The sequence below is a fragment of the Pituophis catenifer genome, unplaced genomic scaffold, assembly GCF_029215685.1.
Source record: "Pituophis catenifer annectens isolate HBS135680 unplaced genomic scaffold, rPitCat1.0.hap2 SCAF_7, whole genome shotgun sequence".
Classification (NCBI taxonomy): Eukaryota; Metazoa; Chordata; class Lepidosauria; order Squamata; family Colubridae; genus Pituophis; species Pituophis catenifer.
Window position 1 is genome coordinate 73735529 of NW_027256887.1, and position 19964 is coordinate 73755492.

The 19964-nt window shown below is 40.5% G+C and overlaps 1 protein-coding gene across 1 annotated transcript in view; it reads left to right on the forward strand.

Moving 5' to 3' along the window:
- The window catches only part of PKP2 (plakophilin 2), a 66662-nt gene extending 51222 nt beyond the window's left edge, over positions 1-15440 (forward strand). The window contains exons 7-13 of the mRNA XM_070947170.1: positions 7625-7742; positions 8777-8935; positions 10325-10498; positions 11380-11533; positions 12115-12304; positions 12608-12683; positions 14693-15440. Coding sequence (XP_070803271.1) covers positions 7625-7742; positions 8777-8935; positions 10325-10498; positions 11380-11533; positions 12115-12304; positions 12608-12683; positions 14693-14761 — 940 coding nt within the window. The 3' untranslated portion in view covers positions 14762-15440. The remainder of the gene's footprint in view (positions 1-7624; positions 7743-8776; positions 8936-10324; positions 10499-11379; positions 11534-12114; positions 12305-12607; positions 12684-14692) is intronic.
- The last annotated feature ends 4524 nt before the right edge of the window (positions 15441-19964 follow it).

The window sequence follows — 19964 nt, forward strand, 5'->3', positions numbered from 1 at the left end:
GTGAGAATTAGTGCAAGAGATTAAGCACTATTTTTCTATCCCCTATATCCATATTCTTCAGGGATTCAACCATTGGCAAAGTAGCACATAAGTGATTTTTCACTGCGTTGTAATAGGATATTTTCTCAATATAACCCAGGCATCAAGTGTAAGGCCCAGGGCCTGGATCTGGCCCACGGGATGCTTAGATCTGGCACATGGGGCCATCCTGGAAACAGTGAAAGACCGGCCTGCAGTACCTCTGCCAGTGAAAACGGAGCTTGGGAGGGCGGTTGCAGGGGGCCGTCACAGCCAAAAATGGAGCTCGGGAGCTTATTTTCGCTGGCAAAGCGCTCGGGCCACCACAGGTGCCCCCCGATATGAGTGACATCAAGCTGGCCACCCCCACCCTGGCCACGCCCTCCCCCCAAGGTCAAACACAACCCTGATGCAGCCCTCAATGAAATTGAGTTTGACACCCCTGATCTAACCTATAGCTCTCATTTTCTCAGATGAACCCCCAGTTGAATACAGGTAGTTCTCAATTTATGACCACAATTGAGTCCAAAGATTTCCATTGCTAAGCAAGACAGTTGTTAAGTGAGGCTAGTCCGATTTTATAACTTTTTGCTAAGCGAAAGTTGTTAAGCGAATCACTTCCATTGTTAAGTGGAATTTTCTTATTTCTTATTCCCCCTCTCCCCCCCCCCCCCGCCCCCACACATTGACTTTGCTTATTGGAAGCCGTCTGGGAAGGTTACAAATGGTGATCAAATGTTCCCTGTGCTAAATACATGCCACTTGCCAAGCACCCAACTTTTGATCATGTGACCCTGGAGATGCTACAACAGTCGTAAATGTGAAAACTGGTCATAAGTCACTTTTTTCAGTGCCATTGTAACTTTGAACGATCATTAAAAAATGGATGTAAATCACGGATTACCTGTGCTAAGAATGCCACCCCATTTTAGCTTTCAGGTCCAGGCAAGATCAGTAAGGAACTTCTGCCTACTAAAACTTCCTTCCTTCCTTTTTTCTTTCTTTTTTCTCCTTCCCTCCTTCCTTCCTTCCTTCCTTCCTTCCTGCCTGCCTGCCTTCTTTCCTTCCTTCCTTCCTTCCTCCCTCTTTCTTTCTTTCTTCCTTTCTTTCTTCCTTCCTTCCTTCCTTCCTTCCTTCCTTCCTTCCTTTTTTTTTTTTTTAATTTGATTTATATGCCGCCCTTCTCCGGAGACTCAGGGCGGCTTACAATGCGTTAAGCAATAGCCTTCATTCTTTTGTATATTTTTATACAAAGTCAGCTTATTGCCCCCACAAACTGGGTCCTCATTTCACCTACCTTAGAAAGGATGGAAGGCTGAGTCAACCTTGAGCCTTGGAGAGATTCGAACCAGCAGAAATTGCAGGCAGCTGTGTTAATAACAGGGTGCATTAACCACTGTACCATCAAGGCTCATTTCTTTTTCTTTCTTTCTTTCTTTCTTTCTTTCTTTCTTTCTTTCTTTCTTTCTTTCTTTCTTTCTTTCTTTCTTTCTTTCTAATTTTTATACCCATCCATCTCAGCCAAATGATTTTTTTCAGATCAAACCATATTCAGAATTATAGTTTATTGTTCTGTTTATGAAATATGTCATTCAGATCTTTTTTTAAAAAAAAAAAAAAAGCTTGCATTTTAGGTGAGATAAACTTAAAAGGTAATATAAAGAGCGGTATGCAGCCCTCACTTCAGGCATCCCTTCAAGGGATAAAGCATTTTGGAGGGCGGGGTGGGGAACGGACACATTTTTAATGTCTTAAAATCCTTGAAAAAGGAAATTTGCGACTTAGCATGACAGTCTTCCACGGCTGCTAAGACCACAAAGCAGCAATCCTATTTTGTTTATCCAACATCAAATAATGTCCTTTTTTGCTAGGGCTGCAGCTGTGAGGTTAGTTTTGAAATGCACTCAGTGGGCTCCAACCCAAGCAGTGGATTTCAGAATTCCACCCTTATCTCCCTTGTTTTATTTAGCACTCACCACACAACTATTTCTATATGCACAAGAAAAGCTGTTACAAACAAGCCACTGTCAACAGTGTTTGCAAACTGACATAAGGGTGAACGTGCCCTTTCAAGTGTAGTCATAGCTTTGTGAAAACGCATAATCATTTTTTTTTCCACATTCATAATGAGCTGGGAGATAGCTGAGCAAGAGGAAACAGCTTTGGAGCAGGTAGGAGAAACCCAAAACCAGAAGCTGTTTTTATTGAGGTTCTGGTACACGTTCTCCCCAGCCTCCAATAATCCCAACTAAAAAGCGATCCTTTGTACTGCAAAAAGTAATAGATTAAAAGGACTTTCTGTGATGATCATCACATGCCTGTTTTTCAATATACAGGGAAGAAGGTGGTTTATCCTGTGGAGTTTTGAGTTTTATCTTTCTTGTAAGATGTTAACCTGCTGCTGCTTGAACACTTATTTATTTTATTTATTTATGTATTTATTTATTCAATTTGTATGCCGCCCCTCTCCGAAGACTCAGGGTGGCTCACTTACTTGTTGCTTGATTTGTTTTGCTTCTTTTATATTTAAATTGTGAGTGCATTTTCACACTCCTAGAAGGAGAGCGTTTTGATCGTATCTCTTTCTCCGCTGTTTAAGGACAGAGTCCTGCTTTGATTGTGCAACAGGACAGTCCCAGTTGTGGAGAAAAAAAATTGTTTGGAAACTTTGGGGAATTCCCACCATTTGAAGAATCAAAAATCTTTAAAGGGAACTATTCCCAGCCCCCTCTCTGAAAATAGTCTAGGGAAAACTGTTCAGACCAGCAAATGAATGAGAAATGGAGCGGGGGGATGGGAATACAGGTAGTCCTCAACTTATGACCATAACTGAACCTACCCATTTATGGTCGAAGGCATGATGGTCATAAAGTAGATCATTGTATGACTGGATCTGATTGTACAACTTTTTTTACAGCGGTTATAAAGTAAATACTGTGGTTATTGAACAAACACCATAGTTGTTAAGCAAATACATTGTCATTATAGAGCTTTTTCTCCCCCAGGAACTGAAAGTAAACAACCAATTTCTAGGGGGGGAAATGTCATAAATTATAGTCATGTGACCATGGGACAACGCGGGCCGTTTCCTGAGTGCGCAAAATGTGGTCATATGGGGAAGCTCAACATCAGAACTTCAAAACCAGGTTGTAAGTAGTTGTTGAGGGAGAGGTGTTACATGGGAACGCCATGTCGCTCCCATAACTACCCGCGCGGCCTCACTCTGCGCCAGTTGGAGCCTCCGGGTACTCCTCAAGGGAAGCCCCATGTAGAGAGTGTTACAGTAGTCCAGGCGGGAAGTGACGAGGGCATGAGTGACCGTGTGTAAGGAGTCCCGATCCAGAAAGGGACGCAACTGGCAAATCAGGTGAACCTGATGAAAAATCCTCCTGGTCACGGCTGTCAAGTGCTCTTCTAAAGACAGCCGTGAATCCAGGAGGATGCCCAAGTTGCGAGCCCTCTCCGTGGGGGCCAGCGATTCGCCCCCAATAGTCAGTGATGGCACCAACTGACTATATCGGGACGTCGGAAACCACAGCCATTCGGTCTTGGATGGGTTGAGCCTGAGCCTGTTTCTCCCCATCCAGATCCGCACGGCCTCCAGGCAGCGGGACATCACTTCAAGGGCATCATTGGGGTGGTCCGGGATGGAGATGTACAGCTGAGTGTCGTCAGCGTACTGATGGTACTCCACCCCGAAATCACGGATGATCTCACCCAGCGGCTTTACATAAATGTTGAACAGAAGGGGCGAGAGGACCGACCCTTGTGACACCCCACATATGAGGCGCCTCGGGGTCGACCTCTGCCCCCCTGCCAACGCAGACTGCAACCGGTCGGAGAGAAAGGAGAACCACCGCAACACAGTGCCCCCCACCCCTAACTCTTCCAACCGGTGCAGCATGATACCATGGTCGATGGTATCAAGAACCGCTGAGAGATCTAATAGGACCAGGACAGAGGAGCAACCTCTGTCCCGAGCCCTCCAGAGATCATCAACCAACGCGACCAATGCCGTTTCCGTGCTGTACCCAGGCCTGAAGCCTGACTGCAACGGATCCAGAAGGAAGAGAACATCAAAGTGATTCAATAGCAATATAATTTTATTGCAATTTTTAAAAAAGAAATACAGAGAAAACTCTATACAAAAATGAATTTAAAGAAAAACAAGCAAAGCACACACATTTAACAAATAGTATGATCTCCAGCCTGCTCACTGTTATATAAGTGAGTCAAATGTCTGAAAATGCTTTTATTGATCTTCAGTTATACCAGGGGTGAATTCTACTTACCTTTACTACCGGTTCGCAATGGGAGCACTCATGCATGCGCAGAAGCTTCTGCACATGCACAGATCATCCATTATGACGTCCGGGTGGGTGGGCGGAGCCTCCCACCACTTTTACTACCAGTTTGCAAGAACTGGAGAGAACCGGGCGCAACCCACCACTGAGTTATACAGTGTAGAAACAGCTGTTCTTATTTGAGTTGTCGGAAACGGAAATCTGTTTTAGAATAATCATATTCCCTCTGCAGAACACAGCAACACTTTCAAACGTTACTGCCTGTTCTGTAATATATTTAACAGATGGGTTTTAAATGCATCTAAGTCAATTAACTTGGGTATATCTAATTCTATATAGATTTGGGTTGCCTAGTAAGGGTGCATGCATCTGTCATTTTGTAGTTGGTGTTGCCACTATTCAAGAAAAGCATTAAATGTGCTTTCCCCTGTGACTATCGAAGTGGTTTCCTTGTTGCATAAATTGGAGCTAACGAGCAAATGTTATTTATTCTCTGCTTAAGATAATTGCCAGAATGTACAATGAACGATTTTCTGTTGAGAAGCAAATGTCTGGCTGTGCAATCTTATACTTGTCTATTCAGAGGGTAAAGCCCCATTGATTTACTGCCTGTTCAACATATATAGAATTACAGTTTAATTACAAGAGAAGAAAAATAAATAAAATGGGATTTTTTTTTTAATCATAGAATCTGTTTTCTGTAAATTAAGCAAAACTGTCCAGCAGAAATCTGTCTCCTTACTGGTTATAAATCTCTACTGAACATACTTCTGAATTAAATGCACTCCACACTGTTCTTAGAGGATGAAGCATTGTGTTAAATAAGAGTAAAGTATTAAAGTAATAGATGTTGATCTGGAGGTTGAGAGACTGCATCGGTTGGTGGGGACTTTCAGAAAAAAATATTTTTAGTAGTTTATGAGTTTTATACCAAAATCCTTGTCACCCAAGTAGGCATTCAGAACAGTTGAAAGAACTTTGATAGCTTAATCTGCTTGGTAATGCTGACATTCTTTTTTGTTGTTGTTCTTTTTCATACCATGCAAATGGAAGGAAAAAAACATTCATGTTTTAGATGTCTATGGAGATTTATTTATTTTTTTATTTTATTTTATTTTATTTTATTTATTTATTTATTTTCGTCAAGCATGTATTTTATGACAGATACATAAAATACATTATAAATACATGAAAAGGATACTAATAAAAGAAAACATTAGGACAGGGACAGTAGGCACGCTGGTGCGCTTATGCACGCCCCTTACAGACCTCTTAGGAATGGGGTGAGGTCTACAGTAGACAGTCTAAGGTTAAAGTTTTGGGGTTTGGGGGAAGAAACCACAAGAGTCAGGTAGTGAATCCAGGCGTTGACACCTCTGTTACTGAAGTCGTATTTTCTGCAGTCTACTTTGGATCGGTTTACCATGAGTTTGTAACTATTGTGTGCTCTTGTATTGTTTTGTAAGTGCAATTGTTTTGTAATCCAGATCATAATTGTTTCAAAGGGGCTTTTTCGAAAGGCAGCTGGACTGATTTTTCTTGAGGAAGAAGAAGACATGTTGCTTCTCATCCAAGAAGCTTCATCAGTTGTGCAAAACGTTGTCTTCTTCCTCCTCAAGATAAAAACAGTTCAGTTGCCTTTCAAAAAAAAAACACCTTTCAGTCATATTTCAAATCTATGTTTCTAATTTTAAGTGCATTTTATAATGGCATCCTAAGTCAAAGATTTGTTTTCTGCAAGTAGGTATTTTGTATAATTTATATGGTGCTTTGTAACATATTTTAAGAAAAATTGTATAAATTGCTTCATGCGCGAAGCGAACCGGAGGTAACACTGGTTGAAACCCACCACTGGCCATATTACTTCTTAATATGGTGGTGGGGGCTTTATCTGTATTCAGTCGAGAATGTAGGCACAGCTAGACTATAGAAATGATAAAGGCCGTTGTATGTATCTCAGACTAGGAATGCTACAGTTTGATAAAAGTGTGTTCGTTGCTTCCAAATAAGACTGAGAATGTATTTTATCCAAAAACCAAAATCCTGGAGGAAAACCTCCACTACACTCCTCCCTATATTGGAGTCAAGTAGGAATAAATAATATAATTATAATTCTGATTATATAAATGTTTTATATTCCCCGCATATTGGCCTATGCATTGCAATAGGTATAATATTTTATGGCTGAATTAATAGTATTATAAATAGTAAACACATCATAGAGGTTAAGATAGTCTTTGCTTAGTTGGGGCCAGAATTATAATCACTAAGTGAAATAGTCATTACATGAAACATTATGTGACTGCATCACATAGCAAGGGCAGTTACGGTAGTCCTGGTTACAGTCGTTAGATAAGGACCTCCTGCTTCTCTAACCCTGCTGTGCTCATCTCTGCTTCAACTTTTCCACCCACCTGTTGGCCACCCTGAAATCCACCCCTACTGCATCCCCATCCCTGGCTTACCTTCACTACCTTCTTCCTCCTGCTGACAACAAGACATCTCTGGCTAAAACAGCTGCTGGCCCTTAGTGAGGCCTCTATAGTGCCTACATGGTGGCATCGCCCAGCTTCACTGAGGCTTCACTAATAGCTACCAGTTGCTTTGGCTGGAAGTGCCTCAATGGTATGGGAGACAGAAGATACTCCTAGGACCAGTAGTGGTAAGCAGTGGCACAGGAAACCCAAAAGAGAGAGATAAGAGGGAGATAGGCAAGAGAGGGGTGAAATACACCTTGCAGTCAAAAATGTGGACAGGTTGCCAAGCACCCAAATTTGATCACCTGACCATAGGGAAGTTGCAATAGCTGTAACTTTGAGCTATGGTGGCATAGTGGTTAGAATGCAGTATTGCAGACTAACTCTGCCACAGTCAGGAGTTCGATCCTGACTCTCTCAAAGTTGACTCAGCATTCCATCCTTCTGGCATTGGTAAAATGAGGACCCAGATATTTGGGGTGGGCAGTATCTGATATTTGTAAATTGCTCAGAGAATCCTGTAAAGCACTATGGAACAGTATATAACTCTAAGTGCTATTGATATTTGAGGACTTTCCATAAGTAGCATTTTTTTGCGCCATCATAACTTTGAGTATTCACTGAATGGCTGTTCATTAAGTGAGGACTGTCTATATCCTGATATTAAACATGGATGAACAATAAACTCAAACATAGATGCAATGTTTGTAAGTGGAGCACTAAACACAAAAGTGGAATCTTCTGTTATAAAATGCTTCACAAAAACAGAGCTAAGAAACTGATGTGTAATATTCTTGTGATCAATGTTATAACATTATTTTACAGAAACATGAGTTCTGCTGGCCCCGAAGGGAGAAAGAAAATGAGGGAATGCGATGGATTGATTGACTCTCTGGTGTATTATATACAAGGAACAACTGCAGATCGTAAACCAGATGATAAGGTAACTTTTCCAAACCAGTGAAATCTCTAGGATTAAGATAGAGAGCATTTCTTTCTGGCACTGTCTCCAAAGTGTGTTAATATTCAACCCCCTCTTATAAATCATCTAATGACTTTATGATGTGAGTTTTGGGGACATTCTGATGTTTTAAAAGTCTTTGAAAATCTAGCTGTTTTCTCAGGCTTTGAGGTAGGGTGATTGCTGAATCACTGTACTTATTCTGATTTTCTCCTCTGGACATCCATGAACAGTTTCTTAATTTTTATTATTTCTTGCTTTTAAAGGGAAAACTGACCAGAGTTGTTTGGAATCAGGCAGCTGCTGAAATATACGAATAATAAATACATCTCCAGCTATAAAAGTCTTAGCCCCATGTTAATATATTCTGCTGAAAACAACTTGCTTGAGATTACCCAAAACACCACTACAAAGCACAAACACAACATATGCTAAAATACTACCGGAGATCTTTGCATCCTCCAGATGCTGCTCCCATGTTCTCAGCCATACTCCAATGTTGTCTTCTCTTTCTCTCTTTGAATTAAAAGGTTTAGAAGAGTTGATTAAGTATAAGGCATCCATCCTCCAGTTCTAAAACAATAGAAACTGAAATAGGTTAAGCTTTGACTTAATAGATTTATCTTAACTAAATGTAAGGTTTAAACAAGTAAAATTTAATACTTTAAATTCAATCCTAACTATCTGGCAGATTATTCAAGTATGAAATGTATTAAAATTTCTCATCTTTTATTGGTTGCTCTAAGTTGTGTGAGCTAAACACACAACTCCATTCATTCATTCATTCATTCATTCATTCATTCATTCATTCATTCATTCATTCCAGAACTCTGTTGTTTACCTGATAAGGAATTAGAGCTGATTTGAAAATTTGCAGTACTGCTGCTATCCACAATCTGCTAAGAACTATAAAACAAGGCCAATGATTATCTGAATGCTTGAATCTACAATACATTTCAGATTTTTTCCCCCATTACTTACACAGTCAGAGTAATGTATTGGTTCATTTTTTCCAGGCTACAGAGAATTGTGTGTGCATTCTTCATAATCTTTCTTATCAGTTAGAGGCTGAACTCCCTAATAATTATACTGAGAGACTTTATGTGCCAAAAAGGGATGATCCATCCAGGAACAACATTGGATGTTTTGGAACAAAGAGCAGGAAAGCAAAGCAGGTAACAGAGATGTAAGGAGGGAACAACAGTGTTGCAATAGACAGCCCAATGTCTTGGAGAAACCTTTGTCTGAAACTCACACTTATCCATAATGAGATATCCCTAGAAGGATCTTACTGCGAATGCTTGGAATTTTAATCCTAATAGATGGGCAATACTTTGAAGGTTGACTAATGTAGAATATATATGAAATATGCAAACATATTGGGTGAAAAAGATTATTTAAATATTAAACAATATTCATAACATAAAGATAAGCAGTCCTTGACAGTAAGGAGAAAAAATCTAAAAAGTACAGATGGGGATTATTTTGATGGACAGATGGATGCATTCATGCATGCGTTATGTACCATCAAATTGCCATTGACTCTTAGCAGCTACATAGACAGACCTTCTCCAGGATTAAACGTATTTATTAGGACTAAACCAGAATGCTGTAGAAAACTTGCTAATCTTATAGAACAATTCATCATGTCCGGTGGTATAAAATTTAAGGTATGAAATTGTGACCAAGTTTGTAAGATTTCAAGACAAATTTATTAATCTAGTTTTTGAGATGTCTCCTCACCCCAGATGTTCTGTGGATCTAACAATTATTTAAGATTATAAAGATGGAGCCAGTGTAAACTAGCAGAGAGGTGTTAAATCATATAAAACCAGACACATCACTGGAAGCTGAAATCATAAGACTACTTCTAATTTACTTTGGCCATGTTATGCGTGTGAATTCATTGGAGAAGGCAATGTTACTAGGAATGGTTAGTGGACAGAGAAGAAGGAGCAAGCAAAGAACACGCTGGCTTGATAACATCATATATGATGCAAAGTTGAACATAAAATTGAAAGAAGCTGTGCATGACAGGGTAGCATGAAGAGCACTTGCCTATAAAGTCACCAAGAGTCGGACACAACTAAATGGTTAAAAACACAACCTAAAGATAGATCTCTAACTTATAGAAAAATATAGCCATTAGATGTGAATTTCTTTCCTCTCTGAAGTATACTGTGTTTTGGATGAAAATAAAACTGGTCATCCCCAATAATCATAAATAATCAGCAGATGCAGCAATAATCTCTTTTCCCTGATCGTTCTTAATGATCAGTCTTTACGTGGCTGCTGAAATAGGAGTTACAGAGGGTTTATGCACTATTAAACCCGAACAATGATTTACGTAGGCATTCATCAAAATTTATTTATTTTATTTATTTATTTTTCTTATACTTATATGCCGCCCTCCTCCCGAAGGACTCGGGGCAGCTCACAAAATTTAGAACTGTTGGTCTCTGTATTTTACTAGCTACCATTAAGGAGCTAGACTAGCTGTACTCCAAGAAGACTTTGATTCTTTCTCACTTCATTTCTAAATATTAATCTGTTTGCGTTTTTAGAAGCAACAAGATATGCCTCTGCCAGAAGAAAAGAGTAACCCCAGAGGCGTTGAAAAGCTCTGGCATTCCACACTGATCAGGATATATTTGTCCCTAATAGCAGAAAGCACTAGAAACTTCACTCAAGAAGCATCTCTGGGCGCTCTGCAGAACCTCACTGCTGGCAGTGGACCAGTAAGTATCTGAAAAGGAAATAGATGTGGCTGGTATTAATACTGTAATTTTACTGTTGTTTCTCTTGGATAAGCTCAGAGCAGCACATAGAGAAAAAAAAATCTTATAATGGAGCCACAGGGAATAGAACAGAATGATTAAACCAGTATAACATTAATCTGGTCAACAATAAAGAGGTGGTATTCAGCCGGTTCTGACCGGTTCTGGAGAACCGGTAGCAGAAATTTTGAGTAGTTCGGATAACTGGCAAATGCCACTTCTGGATGGCCCCGCCCCCGATCTATTCGCTGCCTCCTGAGTCCCAGCTGATCGGCTGGGTCTTCTTTTGTTGCTCTGCACAGGAGAATGGAGCTGGAAAGCAGGTTAGTGGGTTGGAGATGGAATGGAGATTTTGCAGTATCCTTCCCCTGCCACGCCCACCAAGCCCACAGAACCAGTAGTAAAAATTTTTGAATCCCACCACTGAATAAAGGCCTGGATAAAACTAAGACAATTTACAATTGCCCTGCTGGTACCTAGTCTCATTTTAATATTTGGGACAATATCAATTCTCACCAGACTCAAGATTGACTCAGCCTTCCATCCTTCCGAGGTAGGTAAAATGAGGACCCGGTTTGTGGGGGCAATAAGCTGACTTTGTATAAAACAGAACACCGCTTAGGGGGGGCCAAAAAAGCCCTACTAAGCAGGTATATACAAAAGTATGAAGGCTATTGCTTAATGCATTGTAAGCCGCCCTGAATCTCCGGAGAAGGGCGGCATATAAATTGAACAAACAAACAAACAAACAAACAAACAAACAATAAATAAATAAATAAATAAATAATAAATATGGAGGGGTGAATTCCCTAAATCTAAAAGCTGTATGTGTTTCCTGACAGATGCCATTTGGGGTGGCTCATATCATTGTCAAGAAGGTCAATGGCCTTCCAAATATTCAAAGCATGCTACATGTGAGCAACGTAAGCGTCAGGAAAACAGCAGTCTCCCTACTCAGGAACTTGTCTCGTAACACCTTGCTGCAAAATGAAATTGGTAAATACACACTCCTAATGAAGATTATTTGCATGGGTTTTAATTGCATGATAGGATGTTAATGATGTTGAACTAGACCTTTAGCAGAAGATTCCCACTATTTCTTCAATATGCTATCAAGGCTGAGAGAGAATTGCATCCAATTTAATCTTTTTGAGGTGATAAGGTTGATATGTAATGGCTAGCCACAAGACACTATTTTAGTTGTTTGGGAATCAGAATTGGACAGGTATAGTGGCATCCACTAGTTTTTGCCAAATTGTGAATCTCCAGATGTGTTGAGGGTCCAAATTGCAGAAGATCTGCAGCCATTTGAAATGTTGGGATTTTGCAAGCGCTACAAAATTTGGAGGGCTTCAGATTATGAAATATAATCTGCAGGCCAATGCTGTTATCCAGCTACATGCCTACCCATAAATCCCAACATTTTCATGGAATAAATTTGCAAAGGGAGGGGGGATTGGAAAATTTTCATTAGAACTAAATATGGTACCATTTAGTTAGATACAAGCCTATTTTAAAGAACATGGGCCGGGTATATTTAACATTTAAAATAAGGGCACATCTTGGTTATTTTTCAGCCAGAGTACTATTGCCAGAATTGATTGCCATGCTGCCAAATTACATCCCAACGTCCGATGTGGAAAATGAGATCGCGGCTTCTGCTTGCTATGCTTTGTACAACCTGACTCAAAACAATTCCTCAAACGCTCGGCTTCTCTTGAACAATGATGGCATTTCAAAGGTTATGAATATCAGCACAAATGACAAGTAGGTATCCATTCCTAAAATGAATATCTGTAATACTTAAGCTTGCAGCCAAAAGTTGCTTGAAGGAGAGAGTTTTTTCTGTTCTTGTTTTTTAAAAACATGTTTAAAGGGAGTCTGAAAATACATATTTTTATGGCCTCTGATCTCTTCTGCCTGTCCTTTTCCTGTGCCCTTCATTTGGATCTTTTATTTTCCCTTACTAGGTTTTTTTAAAATTGAAACTCTGTGAAACATTTTGTTCTTTTCAATGCTGGTACAATGCTGAACTGCTTTAAAAGTTCTTTTTTTTACTATTTTTCTCAGCAAAAGTGGTAGAGCCGCCTCAATCCTCTTGTATTCCTTGTGGTCTCATGCTGATCTCCACAGTGCTTACAAAAAGGTAAGCTAACAGACAAGATGGGAATCTTTTGAAAATGCTTTACAAACCTTTGGGTTATTTTTCTGGGTCCCTGTTAAAAAATCCACATTCTGACCAACTCAACCAAAGCCTTTTCAATCGAAAGACCTGACCCATGCAATGTTTTATTTTTATTCCTTGGTATCAGCTTTCTTCGTTTTTAAATGAATGTCATACTTTAATTTATTTTTGTTATTCGAAATATTTTAAAACTGAACCCTAATTAACCCTATTAGAGATTTGGAATTGTTAATTAAGATGGAAATTCATGTACTTGTTAGGTTTGCCATGGTGCTATAATCACTGTAGAAAATACTTTTGTGAATAGAGTACTCAAAACATTTTTTCTACTGGAAAGTAGCATTTACTAACACTTTCTGCTTCTGCATTCTTTTAGACAGGTAACACCTGTTTTCCCCCTTAACCCTTTTTTGTTTGTTTGTTTGTTTTTTTCAAACAATGGGAAAGTTTCCTAGAGATAACACAACCAACACAGGGCCCAAAGGCTTCCAAGTTTATTTATTTATTTATTTATTGGTTCGATTTATATGCCACCCTTCTCCGGAGACTCAGGGCGGCTTACAATGCATTAAGCAATAGCCTTTATACTTTTGTATATACCTGCTTAGTAGGGCTTTTGGCCCCCCCAAGCGGTGTTCTTTTTTATACAAAGTCAGCTTATTGTCCCCACAATCTAGGTCCTCATTTTACCTACCTCGGAAGGATGGAAGGCTGAGTCAACCTTGAGCCTGGTGAGATTTGAACTTGCAGTAATTGCAGGCAGCTGGTAGCTAAGTACTACTTAACAGCACTTTAGTCCGCTGCACCACCAAGGCTCTTCCCAATGAGCAAGAAAGTATTCCTTTCCACGTTAAGCTTCTCAAGTATCCCACCTTTAAATCAGAGGACCACAAGCTGAATTCCCAGGGCTGCACTTAGCTGTAAAAGTTTTAGGGTCAGTCTCAAAAACAGAATGATCAAATTGTCACTTGTAATGTGACCAAAAGGGAAAACCATTAAATACACCACAGGGAAGTAACTCCATCCAATATGTTTAATTTCAATTAAGTGTGAATGAAACTGAAAAAGAAATGTTGATTTGCCCTGGACTAATTTTAGAACATAGCCTCCGGCATACCAATCAAAAACTAATTGTGGCAACTAATTGGCCCAACAGAGGTTGCAGGTTCCTGCTTCATTTGCAACATTCAGTTTGTTTCTGTCAAGGGCTACAAGCCTATTTAAATTAATAGAAATTTTCCACATATGTAAATACAATATACACCATCAATCGGTGTCAAATTAAATGTAATTTTAATTGCATGATTAACTTCTATGTTTACTTTTTTATGTAATACTACAGAAGGTTGTTTTCATAGGGATCACAGTGCATTCCTCCCTACCTCGTCACAATCCTGACAAATACATATTTTTATATATTTGTTTATGATCATGATAACGATCTAGGCTAGTTGTCTCACATCTAGTACTCCCAAAAGTGTTGAGACTGCAGGTCTCCAAGTTACTAGGCAGCGTGACCAACAAAGAGAGGCCAATAGATATGAATAGTTGGTCTACACCGGAGGTCTTCTGGCAGCTTTAAGACTTGTAGACTTCAACTCCCAGAATTCTCCAGTCAGCATAGCTATGCTGGCTGGAGAATTCTGGGAGTTGCAGTCCACAAGTCTTAAAGCTGCCAAGTTTGAAGATCTCTGGCCTACACCCTCCTGAGTCCCAACCTCATTTAAGTGTCTTTCAGATCCACACTAATTTAAATCAATTAAACCAACCTCAATCCAATCTTAGAAAAAAAATGAATTGATATCCTTTCTAGGCTCCCAAAGTAGCTTCAATAGAATGTGCAATCTCATTCCTAATAAATGTTTAATAATTTACCTTTATGTTTTCAATGAGAATTTACCTCTGTGTTCCTGGTATTGTAATTAACTATATTACATTTCCTTTTATTTTTTTTTATTTTTACTTTAAAGGCTGGATATAAGAAAACGGATTTCATCAACAATCGAACATTAAGAGCCTATAATTTACTGAGAGACTGAAAACCTGGACAGGCCTATTGTTTTTGTGGAAAAACAATACAGACATGTTAGCATCGTTCACTCAGTGCCAAGAACTGAGAAAAAGTGAGAGAGTGTTTTATATTTACGACGGGTGTCTGGAATAAAGTGCTGATCCCCATATTATCTGCCATTATAGCCATGCTTATTGTTCTTCTTAAAATCAAGACTCATCTATAAACATAATGAATTCCAAGCTGAAGCCTAACAAATAATTTTAATCTCAAGCCTGAAACTGACAACTATTGCACACATTATACTCGGTCAGTTTGGGGGCAATTGTCCACATCAGTGTCTTCATTTTGTATTATGGGAAAGTAATAACCAAAGAAGATGGGATGTGGGAATTCTTGCTGAAGTCTTGTGTTAGTTTTCTTTTTGCTAAACTTATTATCGTGAGTGAGTCCTCCATGCAAAACTGCCTCTTATCATTTTATGAAAGTGCAGACTTTTGTATAAACTCTTTTTGAATAATATTTTCCCAGGTTGTAATTTTTCAGTATAATCCTGCATGTATGGTTACTGGTATTTTTTTTAACTGAAGTATTGTTGAAGATATTTTTAAAATTCCTTATACTTGCACCCTGAATTTACCAGTGCAGGAAACTTTTCAAAATTTGTTGTGTAAAATTTGTTCAAACAATGCCAAGTTGCTACCTTAGAGTGTGGTCTCTTTTATGATCATTTTGACCAGAGGAACCAAATGTTTCTAATGGTTTTAACTATAATCTTCATTGGGAAGAGGAGAGGAGAGGAGAGGAGAGGAGAGGAGAGGAGAGGAGAGGAGAGGAGAGGAGAGGAGAGGAGAGGAGAGGAGAGGAGAGGAGAGGAGAGAAGAGAAGAGAAGAGAAGAGAAGAGAAGAGAAGAGAAGAGAAGAGAAGAGAAGAGAAGAGAAGAGAAGAGAAGAGAAGAGAAGAGAAGAGAAGAGAAGAGAAGAGAAGAGAAGAGGAGAAGAGAAGAGAAAAAAGAAAAGAATTTTTTATTGGCCAAGTGTGATTGGACACACAAGGAATTTGTCTTGGTGCATATGCTCTCAGTGTACATAAAGGAAAAGATACATTCATCAAGAATCATAAGGTACAACACTTAATGATAGTCATAGGGTACAAATAAGCAATCAGGAAACAATATCAATGGGCATCTGCTGTGCGTGTATGTGTGTGCGTGAGAAAGAGATCATTTGTGATGCTGTCATACAAAAGACGCAATTAATGCATATTGCATAATTAGCATCATTTGCATCACTATGTCACTTAGGTAAGATGGGTGGTGTAGAAATTTAATAAAGACGATAAATAAATAAATAAACTCTGTCACGGTGCATGTAACTCCTGCCTGACAACTATCGACTATGGAAATGGCGTTTATTTAGGAAATTTATTTATTTACCGTAGGAAAATTTATATTGCCACCTATTCACACATGGCGACTCAAGGTAGCTTACAAGAATATAAAAACCTCATATAAAAAACAGTAAAACTAATAAAAGAATAATATAATAAATTAATAAAAGATACAGAAGGATCTTGACAGACTTGAACATTGGGCGCTATCTAACAAAACGAAATTCAATGGTGAAAATAAGGTTCTACATTTAGGAAAGAAAAACAAAATGCACATGTATATGTGATACCTTGCTCATTAGTGGTGACTGTGAGGGGGATCTTGGAGTCCTAATGGACAACCATTTAAATATGAGCCAGCAGTGTGCAGCAGCTGCCAAAAAAGCCAACACAGTTCTCGGCTGCATAAACAGAAGGATAGAATCAAGATCACGTGAAGTGTTAATACCACTTTATAATGCCTTGGTAAGGCCACACTTGGAATACTGCATTCAGTTTTTGTTGCCACGATGTAAAAAAGATGTTGAGACTCTAGAAAGAGTGCAGAGAAGAGCAACAGAGATGAAAGAGGCGGTGGTGAGGCCTCTCCTCAAGAAGCCATCCCTGGATCCGGCAATATTGGCCAACTACCGTCCTGTCTCCAACCTTCGCTTCCTGGCGAAGGTTGTTGAGAGTGTGGTCGCGTGACAGTTTCCACAATTCCTGGAGGAAACATCCTATCTAGATCCGTTCCAATCGGGTTTCAGGCCTGGGCACAGCACGGAAACGGCATTGGTCGCGTTGGTTGATGATCTCTGGAGGGCTCGGGACAGGGGTTGCTCCTCTGTTCTGGTCCTGTTAGACCTCTCAGCGGCTTTTGATACCATTGACCATGGTATCATGCTGCACCGGTTGGAAGAGTTGGGGATGGGCACCGTGTTACGGTGGTTCTCCTCCTTTCTCTCCGACCGGTCGCAGTTCGTGTTGGCAGGGGGGCAGAGGTCAACCTCGAGGCCTCTTATATGTGGAGTGCCTCAGGGGTCGGTCCTCTCGCCCCTCCTGTTCAACATTTATGTGAAGCCGCTGGGCGAGATCATCCGTGGTTTTGGGGTGAGATACCACCAGTACGCTGATGACACCCAGCTGTACATCTCCACCCCAGGCCACCCCAACGATGCCCTTGAAGTGATGTCCCAGTGCCTGGAGGCTGTGCGGATCTGGATGGGGAGGAACAGGCTCAAGCTCAACCCTTCCAAGACTGAGTGGCTGTGGCTCCCGGCATCCCGATATAGTCAGTTGACTCCATCACTGACTATTGGGGGCGAATCGTTGGCCCCCACAGAGAGGGCTCGCAATCTGGGAGTTCTCCTGGATACGCAGCTGTCCTTGGAGGAACATCTGATGGCTATAACCAGGGGGACCTTTTGTCAGGTTCGCCTGATTCGCCAGTTGCGGCCCTTTCTTGATCGGGATTCCCTGTGCACAGTCACTCATGCCCTCGTCACCTCTCGCCTTGACTACTGCAACGCTCTCTACATGGGACTCCCCTTGAAGAGCACCCGGAGCCTCCAGCTGGTCCAGAACGCAGCAGCGCGGGTAGTGACGGGAGCAGCATGGCGCTCCCATGTAACACCACTCCTGCATGAGCTGCACTGGCTCCCGGTGGTCTTCCGGGTGCGCTTCAAGGTGTTGGTTATCACCTTTAAAGCGCTCCATGGCATAGGGCCTAGCTATCTTCGAGACCGCCTGCTGCCACCGACGACCTCCCAACGACCCGTGCGCTCCCACAGAGAGGGCCTCCTCGGGGTGCCATCAGCCAAACAGTGCAGGCTGGTGACCCCCAGGGGGAGGGCCTTCTCTGTGGGGGCACCTACACTCTGGAATCAATTGCCCCCAGAGATAAGGAGAATCCAAGACCTCAGTGCCTTCTGCCGTGCCCTTAAAACCTTCCTTTTCCAGCAAGCCGGGCTGGCCTAATTTTTTTAAGTGTTTTTAATTGTTTTGTTTATCGTTTTTAATTAATGGGGCCAAATTTATATATATTTTTAATTGTATTTTAATATTTGTACTTGATGTTTTTACTTGGCTGTTCACCGCCCTGAGTCCTCAGGGAGAAGGGCAGTATACAAATTCAAAATAAAATAAAATAAAATAAAAAATTAGGGTACTGGAGGCTAAAACTTGAAGAATGGCTGCAGGAACTGGATATGTCTAGATTAATGAAAAGAAGGACTAGGGGACACATGATAGCAGTGTTTCAATATCTCAGGGGTTGCCACAAAGAAGAGGGAGTCAAGCTATTCTCCAAAGCATCCGAGGGCAGGACAAGAAGCAATGGGTGGAAACTAATCAAGGAGAGAAGCAACTTAGAAGTAAGGAGGAATTTCCTGATAGTTAGAACAATTAATCAGTGGAATAACTTGCCTCCAGAAGTTGTGAATGCTCCAACACTGGAAGTTTTTAAGAAGATGTTGGATAACCATTTGTCTGAAGTGGTGTAGGGTTTCCTGCCTAAGCAGGGGGTTGGACTAGAAGACTTCCAAGGTCCCTTCCAACTCTGTTATTCTATTCTATTCTATTCTATTCTATATAAAATAACCCCCCATCCCAGCAACAACACGTCGCATGAGCCATTTAATGGGCTCCATCCCGCTCTGCATTCCCCAGGCCCGCTGGCAGAACCAGGTCTTCAGCGCCTTCCAGAAGAGTGTTAGAGTGGGGACTGTTCTAATTTCTGGGGGAATGATGTTCCAGAGAGAGGGAGCCACCACGGAGAAGGCCCTTTTTCTGGGTCCCACCAGGTGTACCTCCCTAGGGGATGCATTGCACATACTCAGTTGAGGACTGGTGATGTCCTCCCTTAGTTATCCTAAATACTTGTGAGATGGGCTGTGTGGGCCAGTTTCTCTTTCGCCAAAGCAACAGGCAAGACTCTGCTCCATTTACAAGTTCAGACACATGAAAAAATAATATAGGCATGAGAAGATACTGTGGGTCTGTACTGAATGTAAAAGCAAAGGTGAAAGACTCCAGAATACCTGACAGAGCGCTGAATAGTAGCACACATTAAGAGTGGCTTAATTATTTATGTTACCCACACAGTCATAAAATGCCCTTGTTTATTGTTTAAATTGAATTTAGACCGTGTACATGCTGCTCGCTCTCTTTAACAGCTCAGTGCAACTTGTTTCATGTGGCTGGTGAGAAATGGAATCCGTCCCTCTCCACTGAAATAACTTTACAATCGTTTTTTAGGAATACGTGCACAGGAGATATTTATTTAGCCTTCCCACACCCATCTCAACAATGCATTCTTTCTAGGAGAAGCTAAGAGACTCACCAGAGGGTGTGACCTTCTCGGTGTTACTGTGAAATTCTATTTATTGTTGCAATGCTGAAAATTCTTTGCTTGTAAATGGCAGAGAGGATGTGTTAAATCCATTCAGACTTTCCAACTGCCAATTCTTTTCGGTGTAATGTTTTTACTTTAGTCTCTGCAGTGATTTTAACACAGCATCAGATCTAGACGGACCTAGAAACCAAACACAACATGCAAGATACACGACAGGGAAGCTTTTCTGAAAAATAAACTTGGTTTGTTTGGGTTAAATTCCTGCCTGGTGTTCCAAATACATCCTTGTATTATTCCTGCATTGTAGATTTAGGTGTGTAGTTAAAAATACGGAATGATTCCACATGCGATCATAAAAATAAAGTTCTGTAATCTTACTCCACGTACAAGAAATCATTTTGGCCCACAAAAGGAAGCTTGCTGCCACCATCAGCACATTCTTTGAAAAACAGTTAATGTTAATATGGATATTGTAGCTGAGGAAGCTGAATTTCTCATCAGGATAATGTC